General features: G+C 32.4%; 1 protein-coding gene across 1 annotated transcript in view; it reads left to right on the top strand.

The window, feature by feature from the left end:
• Positions 1 to 11264, top strand: part of LOC117119537 — a 22517-nt gene extending 11253 nt beyond the window's left edge. Inside the window, exons 2-6 of the mRNA XM_033264362.1 lie at positions 5935 to 6086; positions 7792 to 7882; positions 9148 to 9324; positions 9924 to 10026; positions 10124 to 11264. Of these exons, the coding sequence (XP_033120253.1) occupies positions 5961 to 6086; positions 7792 to 7882; positions 9148 to 9324; positions 9924 to 10009 (480 nt within the window). The 5' untranslated portion in view covers positions 5935 to 5960 and the 3' untranslated portion in view covers positions 10010 to 10026; positions 10124 to 11264. The remainder of the gene's footprint in view (positions 1 to 5934; positions 6087 to 7791; positions 7883 to 9147; positions 9325 to 9923; positions 10027 to 10123) is intronic.
• Positions 11265 to 11868: the final 604 nt, after the last annotated feature.

The following is an 11868-nucleotide window of genomic DNA, read 5'->3' as shown; positions in this document are numbered from 1 at the left end:
ATATATATATTGAAGGGATGAAATTTCAGAAATCACACCTCGGGAATATGTGTAAATTTTGTAAAATATGCTATTATTATGTTGAAAATATTGGGTTCTCATATAATTAAAACTGCTAGTCGCAGAGAGTTGCTTTCTTTTTAAAATAATTTGGATATGTTTCTATTATATCTAATAGAACATTTTCACTAAAAATGGCTGAAAATGCTACAACTTACCTTTGACCTTATATTGACTGCATTTGCATATTTCTGCTAATAATGTCAGAAGAAACGTGATTGCTTTCTTTTTATTATTATTAAAAACACGCATGTTTATATTTGCTCTAATGGCCTTTGACCCTATATTCACAGAATTAACATACTCTATATCGCTGAGACTAATGTTTATAGAAACCTAATATATCGTTCAATTTAGTCAAATTCATGTTTCTTTTAAAGGGGATTAATATCTTAAACAATATCTTAGTCACATGTCCCGTTCCTACAGGCCTATATAAAATTTACGTGCAAATTTTGGATGAAAATATAAGGTTTTCATATCTTAAGTTCTAAGTAGTTTTTCACATTTTTAGAAGTTGCATTTTTAGAAGTTGCATGTTTCTCTTTGCTTCGGTATATGTATGCATCGGTATAATATATAACTGAGATTTTGATTAATTGAACAGTATATCTGATGAAATTCAAGTCACACCTTGGCTATTTGTATTTAATTTAAATATGCAAATTAGTAACCGAAACAGTTGCTTTCCTGTTTTTGCAATTGTTCAGAGCATGCAGAATTTTATCATTTTGGAATACATTTATTATCTTCAAAATAATTATCAAATAATTATTTTCTCGAAAGTTTTCAATAAGTTAAAGATTTTTTTTTTAAATAATGATTTACAGACATTCCTAGGTTGCGGAACGGTGCTATATAGAACAAAAATCACAAATGTAAAGGTATGGCTTAATATTAAACAATGATATATAAGTATATTTTAATGATAGGTATATTTTAATTTCAAAGTATTTGATGTAATACAAAAATACTCGTTTGTGACGAACGCAATGTAAACACCAGATGAAGCTTTTGTCTCGACTGTCTGCAAAAACTCGTGTTAATTAAATTATACCTTCAAACTTAGTCTAAGAGTGCTACCTAATTTTGAATAATTTCTTAATGTGTGTGGCAAAATATATAATTCAGATTATCCCAATTTTAACCCCACCTCAACGTCTTACGTCAATATTTTCAGGAAAAAAAATGTTATTACGTTGATCATCAATGACTATATCATCACATAAAAATGCTATGTGATCAGCGTGAAGACCAATAATATAATAAATAATATAAATATAATAATAATAATATATATAAATATATATATGTAACGTGTCTTCTTCCATCTTTTCTATTAATATATTGAAAATAAACAGTATTTAAATAATTTAAGACCTAAATAAAGATTCTAAGGAAAGTAGTCACAAACTATGCAAATTCGGTTAAGGTCAAAGGTCAATTTCAAAATTCGTATAATATACTGTATGTTGTGTGTACAATACACTACATTGCAAAATGGTAAAATAACTAATTGCTTTAAATAATTAATAATTAATTGTTTTAAATACTTAATTGTTCCAAGTCTTATTGTTTTAATAGAAAAACCTCTGATATTAAATATTTGTTGCCTAGCCTGAGATATCATTTGACCGTGAATAATGTTTGTAAGACCCATCCCGATATAACATCGATGCACTCTAAAGTAGATTTTTTCAAGAAATGGCTTGGGATGCCCAGACCGGGCACAATCGAATTTATGTATATGCCGCCTGGTCTAACAATGATATCCATTGAAACACACATGCTTGGGAGTTCCTGGTCCATGGAAGTTTTCACCAGTTGTTATCGTTAGAAGAAAAATAAATAATTAAGAGTTTTATTTATAATTTGCTAAGGGTGGTCATGAAATTGTTATCCAATTCGGTGTGTGACACATTTAATAACAGGGTTAATTTAGATGGGCTGAGATGGGGAAAAACATGTTGGAAATCTGTGGCGCATGTTTTAACAGAGAGTCGCTTTTTCATATCCTTAATAAGTGCTCTCGTTCTGTAGGCCAAGGACTCCTCACCTATAAGCATAACAACGTCGTAATTTATTTAAATCGCATTTTAAATGATTGCTTTAAATCCACTCATTCCCCTCGTTGCATCTTGTGTGACCTCGTAGACAGCGCCTCTTCTAATATTCATTCACTCACAATTCCTATTGGATGTGTCGCAACTAATCTAATTATAGATATTGTCTCTTCTGGCCTAATCTTAAAAAAAAGCATGTCGTTCATGAACAAACCATCCTATTGGAAACCAAAATTACCACTGCACATTTTAAGGAAGTTTAGTAAATATTTACCTCTGGTTTCCGATCTTAGAGACGTTGGCCATGAGGTCAACATAATCCTTATTGAAATCAGCGCACGTGGGTTCATCTCATTTGATAACAGCTGTAGGTCTACAAAAGTCACTGTAAACATTGACTTTAATAATCATATAATATTGTGTTGATTTTTCTTAGAATCGATATTCAACAATAATTATATGGATATGCCGATATGGAACTGAAAATTTCCATAATTCTAAGCTAATAACTATCATGTTAAAAGTTTTATAATTTATTTTTTTTACTACATGGAAAGTAAATCTCAAATTGTTGATATAATTTTTTTTTTTTAATTTAACAATATTGCTTTATAAAAATGTGCGGTTTTTTTTTTTTTTTTTTTTTAAATAAAGTGAACCACATGGCTTTTGCATTGCTCATTCAATTTGTAATAAACTCTAAAATATCGAGTGTGATGACATTTTTTTTTTTGCAATTGAAAATGTTGCCAAATGTTCTAAACAAGACATTGGATAATTAAAGTAAAACGCACCTGATTGATCATTAAGTATTAAAAATAGTAGACCTATTGTTAATTTTTGAAACATCTCAATATTAGTCCTTGGTGTTAGCTCACACATTGGAAACATTGTATTTAACCAAACTTTGTATGATGTTGATTGAATTTTTTAAAACCAATATACATGTTAATCTAAGCCTGAACCAACTGATTTTAAATTAATTTCAATTTTTCAATTAATTGTCATTACCGCATGTTATTATTCGTTGTTTTTTGTATTATTTTGTTCTCCACGATACTGAAACCAAACAGATGTTTAATTGAAAATATAATTCGTTGATGAAGCAGCCATATTCTGTTTTAATTTATTTGTTAAGAATTGGTAAATTTATTTTATAATACATTTTGAAACATCTCAATAATTTAGTCGTTGGTGTTAGGTCACACATTAGGCCCTATATTGTTTAAATTTTTACATGGCAACTTAATAATATATATATAAATGCTTGCGGTACACTAAGTACATAGTTCTGAAAACAAATGTTAATGTTGGTTGAGATATTTTCAGCCAGCAACAAAAAGTCATTTTTATATATCTACGTATTTACGTAATGTACCGCATAATATGTTGAAGTCAAGCAGATGTTTAATTGAGAATATGATTCGTTGATGTGAAGCAGCAGCTATATTCTGTTTTAATTTAATTTGTTCACAATCTCTTTATTTATTATAACATTACCACGACTACATTATTGCTTAGCTCAGCATGTTTGGTTTGTGCGTGGTATTTTATTCGTTCAATGGTGGTAATAGAAATTACTGTGTATTTGTTAAAAAGTGCGTATTGCAGCATTCTCTATGTGTTTGTAAAGTCCTAGAAGCAGAAAAGTGATAACCAAAATAAAAGTGTCTGAGATCTCGTTTAGGATGACGTTCGTCTAATAGAGAAACAGTATAGCATATTATTCTATGTTAAATGTCATAGTGGATACATCCGAGCATCCGTGTGATGCATTAATTTGCTTTTGATATTTTAAACGAATTCCATAGGAAGAGACAATCAGAACCAATTCTGGGTTTTGTGGGTAAGGGGGAGGGAGTGGGTGGTTGTCTGCTTAACGTCATGTTCCCGAATTCCAACCCTGGTTGTTTTTGCATTGTACGCTTAGCCTAGGTGATATAAATTCTAACATTATTAACATTACTATACAATGTTATTTTTAAGCAATACAATTCAATGGTATGAGAAGCCCACATATGGGCCTCGATCGGTGGGGGACAGGGGGACACGTCCCCCACTTTCAAAGTAGGGGCTCTTCAATATTATCGATATTATCTAATATTTCAAAAGAAATTACTGTATCTTATTATATTTATAAGTCTGTATCGAGCGAGAACAACCGCAATGTTCTAAAGTCTATAAAAAATATAAAAATATTTATTATACTTTTTTATATAAAACTATAAGCAAATGTTGACCAGTTAGAGGCCAGAAAACTCGCTGCAGCAAATCTTTAATCGAAATGCCATTAAAGAACCAAATACTCTCTTCGTATATATGAGAAAACACGCTATCTGGTTACGATTTGCTGTAATATATAATATGAGGTAGGCGGGGCACAGAACAAACTTTCCAATAAACAAAACTAGTAAACCATCATGTAGGAATTTGCTCAGTGAAGTGTGATATGTGTAGTGTCATGCTACTAATACTGTATATAAATTCACACTCTCCATCCCTGCAGACACAGGAGCCCGATACTGTGATATCAACTTATACCGGATAGGATTCGAGTAATAAGAATTTGAAATGATGCGTTTTGATGCATGTTTTGTAGCATTATGCTGTGTTGTTAGTATTTGCAGCAGTCAGCAATTATGCTGTATTAATGATGACATATTCACTATTACTGGCGGTATGTATTATCATTGCTATAGTGTATTAATATAGACCTAAATTAATTGAGCTGTTAGCTCGTAGCTAGTTAGATAAAAGAAAGTGATTATACTCCTTCATGAAAGCCTAACAGCTATATTATAAACTTTGTTCGCAAGCGTCTAAAATTTCCTCCCATCAAACGTAGGGCTGGTGTTAAGATAAGTCAGGTGCCTTCTACTGTAATCTGTAACTGTTTTGTAACCCCTCTCAGGTCAGATTTAGAGAGGAAAACGGCCCCACTATTTCTGCTTCTAAAATATCTTTAGCAAAATATAAAAAAAATATGTCGTTTATTTAAATTAATTTTGGCACACAACACATGTACCAAGGGTTGATAATGGCGAATACATTATTGTCCTACTTGTAGGTGAAAATCTCTTAAACTATATAAACATGGGCCTAGACAAACGTTCTGGAGTTGTTTTGGTCCTGAGAAGAAATCCTGCTACACTGAGAAGAATTGAACCTGGAACCCTCTGATATGAAGGCAGCGTTTCAATTTTATCACAGCATAAACTAGACACGATTTCTATATGCATGTATTAAGCATTCCAAAGTTTGGAATATTTGGAGAAACTAGTGTTTAACTGGTTGTTAAAATCCGGAATCAGCTCCATTGTCCGGTCTAAGTATAAAAGTGATTCTGTTCTTTCATATATTTCTAACTGTCGTAGTACTGGTATTCAAGACGCGCCGCGCGCCGTGTCCTAAATGTCTGATTGGTTTCGGCAAACCAGTTTTCGAAAACTAGTTTTCATCCCAAAAGTTCTAGTTCGTCCACAATGTACTTAATACATTGTATTATTATAAAGATTCACTGAATGTTACTCTGTTACTACGGTAAGCCGCACCAATTTAGTAAATATGGATGTACACTGTTAGGATTAGTATTAGAATTGTGGTTAAAATTATTTAATGTGGGTTACTGTTCAATATTCTAACTTAAGTCGTCACTGAGGTGTCACTACTTACCCCCCCTCCCCTTCACCCATGCCAGATCCACTAAATGCAATAGGCCTCATATTTTAGAGCTACTAGTAACTGCTTGTATTATATTTTGGTTTTAACATATTTAGCACAAAAATAACAATCGTTCGCTCTTCTGTGTCAGAATTTGTTACTGGTTGGTATGCGGGCATGTACAATCTAACAATCGAGAACCGTCTGTCCAAGAGGGTATTTGACTATACACAATCTCGTTTTTACTTCAACGACACAATTTTTGGAATAAACCAAACAGTTTTGATTGAAGATTTCAACCAGGTTGGTAGACTTCGATACTAATATTAAATTAAGTAGAGTCTATATTTAAATAAAATTAAATTCTAAAAAAAAAAAGAAACGCAAAAGAAACTGAAGTAAAAATAGTATCTATATTTAAAGAAATAAGTAGTATCCATATATACAAGTAGTATCTATGTTTAAAAAAATCAATTAAATGCCAAAAAAGGGGGAAAAAAACAAAACAAAACGCATAAGCATTAAAATTGAACTTGTTTTTAGAACATGTATAAAGTATTTAAAACTGGTATCTGCAAAGAAGGGCGATTTATAAATGACCTGATTGGACTGAATTGGATTAGATACTATGTAACTTAATGTCATGTTCAGTATTCACACTATTTTGAAAACTAGATATTTAAAAATTAATATCATATTTAATACATTTCTGTCTCTTATACACATCTATACTTGCAAATATAAAAACACTATACGTAAAATATACAAAATATGTATGAAGAGCCGATTCCCATGTATGCGGCGGTCCGCTGACCATGGTCCCCTTACCATTAGTGGGCTCGTGGTCCCTCCTATAGGGTCTCACTCCAGTACCCCGAGGAAAAAGAGCTTTGTTGATACATAACAGCATATTGTGTCTCTGACATGGACTGTAGGAAATATATCATATATTCAGTGACGGATTAAAAAGTGAGTGCCATTTCCGGCACTCTTAAATGTGCTATAATTATATATTTTCTTACCTCATCCTCAACCACCGTAAGGTGGAGGATAGACCCCTCTCTAATTCAAATTTCTAGATCTGCCATTCATATTATATAATTTTCGTCGTTCAAACACAATGGCAAAAAATAATTTAAACTCCCCCCAATCCCCTCCGATTAACGACCGATAATAAAAAAAATCCGTGTGTCTCAGAAAGCCACAGGGTTCCCCACCGTTAAGTCACTGACTAGTACCTATTAATTATGAGGGGTAGCGCAAGGATTTTCCGACAGGAGTCAAATGTCTCCACAAAGAGCAACGTGCGCATGGTCGGACGGCGCGTACAATCTTTAAAACCTATAAGTTATAGGTGTATCTGATTGGTTGTAAAAATAGATTTATTAATTTCGGAAGAAATGAGTTCTTAAATAGTGTCTCGAATACGTATCATTTAGTGACAGATTCAAGGGCGGCATAGCTAATCCGCCATTCCTATTTTTATTTTTTTTCATCAAATAGAAAATATAGAAAGAAAATTATTAATTATAAGTTTATAAGTTAATTAATACGGCTGAGAGAGGAATTTACTGCCATCTAGAAGTGAGAAAATCCAAAATTTCTCGCCTCAACCCCAACCATTATGACACTCTGGTGGTAGTACAGAATCTCAATCTGTAAAATTCCCCCCGGGCCCTTTTTATTTCAAATTCCTGGATCCGCCAATGATATCATATAATTCATTCCACCGTTAAAAAACTTAGAATACAGTGACAAACATAAAAAATAAGCATATCTAAAATCTCACGATGGATTGGCGACCGAAACCTCAAAATGGCCCGGGTCTCTCAGAAAGCCACAGGGCCCTTGCCTCCAGCGTCATTGAGAACAGTGTCACTGTGACGTTAGAAGCACGTTAACAATAACAATTCAAAACGCTTATTCAACTATATTACTAATACAACACAGGTTTAATTTTTGCTCCTATTAGAAATATGCGGTGCATAATGCTGACTTTATTTTGTAGAATTTAACATGGACTATTGATCCTGTTGCACAAACGTGTCAGAGAACATATTTGCCATGGGGAAAGAAACAACCGACGAGGTGTATTCCAGGTAAGGTGTAGTAACATCGATCACTATCAACGCAATTTCGCTTGCGCATTTCCAAACAAAGTGATTAGAAGATGTAATATACACTAATTAAAACAAAAAATCTAAAAAAAACCAAAAAAAAAAACCACATAAATAAATATTATAAATAGAAACCAAATAGGCCTATTTCTGGTCCCTCTACTGTGATCTGGCATTGGATAGACTTACGTTATGTATAAAGTAAATTAAGTTTTTAATTGCTCAGAATAAGCTCAAACTTATTAATAACAAAACAAATTCATTGCATGTGCTTTTAAGAGGCACTTAAAGTTTGATCACATCAAACAGGCTTCTCTGTCACTTGAAGAACTTAAAATTTTACCCACTAAATTGGTCCGAAATCTTGGTGTCGCATTCCATATCGCGTTGTCATTGTCCAATTAAGTTCAGTCTCTCTGTAAATCGACCAAATACCATATTATTCGTAACTTATGGAGGACTCGCAAATTTATCGACTATGACACTTGTCATGCTGCCGTTCGTGCACTTGTTTGATCAAGAATTGTACTCTTAATTTGACTGCAACAGATTCTCTAAAATTACAGAATTTGCAGAATTCTGCTGCACGTCTAATTTTATATATCTGTGACTTTTTACTTGTACGTAAAAAGCAAATTCGTACCAGATTGGCTTTGAACATTAATTTTCATCAACCTAATTTAACAAGCGTATTGGTAACAAATATTTTCTGTTTGAAGTGCCATTCATCTGGAATAACCTTTAAATGACTGTGGCTGTCTTTAGGTCCAACTTACAGGCTCACCTCTTTATTTAATTATCTTCATTTTTATTTTTATTTCATTAATTGTTGCATTATTTATTTATGATTCTAAACATTACCACTGTTTCTTTTGATTTGTTTACTTGGTTTGTGCTTGGGTTATAGGCAATGATCATTCCTGCCTGTAGGGTTGTGAGGTGCCGAAGTATGTGGGGTGCATCGCTTGGTATCTGCAAAGAAGGGCGATTTATAAATGACCTGATTGGACTGAATTGGATTAGATACTATGTAACTTAATGTCATGTTCAGTATTCACACTATTTTGAAAACTAGATATTTAAAAATTAATATCATATTTAATACATTTAAACAAATTTAAGAATGGATTCTATTTTCTTTTACGATCATATTATTAGGAGAGAAAGATGGTTATCACATTATTAAATTATAGGCCCGAAATATATTTCTATTACTAATCAGTTAGAATGTTTATATATTTTAATAGGTAATGCACAATATCGCGACCAAATCAATAATCCCGGCGATGTGCTAGTTAGTAGGTGGCGTTTTGACCGGCAGACTTCAACGTTAAATGGAACGGTGTCACGTGGATATACCATTAACGAGTGTCTACCAACTAGAGGAGCATTTGTTGGCACAGAAGACATTGACGGAGCCCCCGGTAAGCCTGTTTCCATATTGTAGCATAATTTTTCTAACTAGTAATCGAACCGGGCACCTTTCCTGATTGCGCCGGGGACAGCTACGCAATGTGTAATAATTTTAAAGAAATCAATTTAAGCGAAAATATAACGATTTTATGAAAACTAGGCTGCAAATAATACTATTTAGAATGACATATACTGTAAGTTGTGAGTGCCTCCTTTATTTACATTTTGAATTTCAATTAATGCCTTTATTAAGTTGATTTTAGATTATAATAAACAGTAGTTTCTTTTTTGTAGTTCTGTTTACAATGAATTCTCCCACCCACCCCAAGAAACAGTTAATGTGTTTAACAATGTTTAAAGACAATTATTCAAAATGCATTTTCACAACATGCAACTGGATGTTATACTACTGGATTCAGTATCTGTCTCTTATACACATCTAGATGTGTATAAGAGACAGTAACATGTGTGTATGTATGTATTATTGTTACCATTGAACACTCTACTACATTTTTTTGGTTCGTTCCATTATTCCTTATCACACTAGAGAACGATAACGTTTGCTTATAATTATGATCACTAACAATTTCGATTACACCGTTACTTGCAGTTGAAACATTGTCTCTTGAAAATTTTAACAACTTCGAGGTGTTAACTGATGTTTCCACTTACTTTAATCTGCCTTCTTACTGTTAAAATCAGCATTGCATTCGGTAAGCAAATTTATTCGGATCATCGAAATGATACTGTCAATAAACTATTATGTAATGTATTTCGTTTTTATTTATTTATTTTATTTTTGTTTTATAGCCGATAGAGTGGAAGGCGACTAAAGCTGTAAAATGGAGAGGCTTATAAAACCACAGAAGAAAAAATGATGAGACAAATTGTCAACCTTAAGACAGTCTAAACTAGTTATTTAAGTTACTTATCTGCCTTACTTATTTTGAATTTTCAAATTGACTTTAATTAGCGAGGACAACGATCAACAAAAATATTCTACAATATTATCTTTTTTTGCACGTTGCACTGTAGTCTGCATTTTGGAAATGATAAAAAATTCAATAACATGCATACTTTTTACCAAAATATGTTATTTAAAATTATCAAGCTTTCATTTGAAATTAGAATTAAATAGAAATTTAGTCATAATCAGTGGTGGTGTAAGGAAAACTCGTCACATTATTGGGAAGTAAAACATATACGGTAATAGTAAAATTTGAAGTAAGGTTCCGAAGAAAAATGTGTGATATGTTGTAGAACTGATTTTTCTTAGATAGAAAAAACGGTAAATGACATACAGATCGTTGAATATTGAAAAACTGGGTAAAAGGGGCGTAACCATTATCGACACATTTTGTATCAGATTGTAATTATTCAAAAATCTCTATCTCATAAATTTTACCGTTCTTCGGTTTATTTTTTTTTCTGTCTCAGAAAAATCGGTTCAATAACATATCAAACATTTTGTTTTCCTCCGGAGTCTGATTTTTTAAGTTTTTGAATGAACTGATTGACTGATTAAATGATTGATTTATTGATAGATTAATTGACTGATTGATTGGTATTCCAATGAATCAGTGATGGTTTGGTTAGTTGTGTGTTGGACGATCATTTAGTTTGATCTCGATAGATAGAGTTATATAGGTTGCTGTCCAAATTATACTAAATAAATTTAATTTAAAGTTGTCGTTAATAAATTAGTAATTCGTGGATTTAAAGCTATTGTTTTTGTATTTTTACCATCGTAATATTACTTTAACTGAAGGTATTTGGTTTTTAAAAAAAAAAATAAAAGGTTATTTTTATGGAAATCAAGTTTACATCAAAAATCGAAATCCACTGAGGTTAAATACAACCATAAAATTATAATGCGCTTTTGTATACCTGATCTTTAATTTTGGGCCGTCTTCTATAATAATGTGAATAAATGACAATTATTCAAGTGTGTCAGGGGCCTATCATAATTTTCTTTGGCGTTACTTTCATTAAGTTTACTAGTGCCCTTTTATACAGTTGGGTAGACTACACAGCGGTAAGTAAAATGCCATACCTGCATTGAGGCAAACAAAGTGCAAAGTGAGGGTTTAAAACCACGGCATCTATGAAAGGAAAGAAACTCATTCCCATATGCAACATATTTTACAGGGAACAAATAAATTACAATTAATAATTAAAGAAGGAAAAACTGCAGCTGAAAAATGGGACTAACAGTTAATTTCAATTCCATGGAGTACCGTACTTGCGCGAATAAACGCCCTGTTTGAATAAGCGCCCCTTTCGAATGAACGTCCCTCCTAACTTGAATTTCTTAAATTAAATTCTTAACTTAAATTTCCTTAAGCGCCCCGTTTGAGTAAGCGCCCTTCAATCAATCCTGGATTGTGGATGTTGGTGGGATTTGAGGTGTGGAGTGGAATCACATTCTCATTTAGTCAATATCAAAATGAGGATATTTATCTTGGACAGGTGAAAGCTCCCCGGACAGACAGTATATTTCCAACTCTCATCTGCTTTTCCGACAATTTGCACCTAACACATTCTCATCTGAGTTT

Source organism: Anneissia japonica, unplaced genomic scaffold (genome assembly GCF_011630105.1).
Source record: "Anneissia japonica isolate Jap-2015-1 unplaced genomic scaffold, ASM1163010v1 scaffold287892_len502923_cov169, whole genome shotgun sequence".
Taxonomy (NCBI): domain Eukaryota; kingdom Metazoa; phylum Echinodermata; class Crinoidea; order Comatulida; family Comatulidae; genus Anneissia; species Anneissia japonica.
The sequence above is the reverse complement of the archived record's forward strand: the minus strand, read 5'-3'. Positions and strand labels throughout refer to the sequence as shown.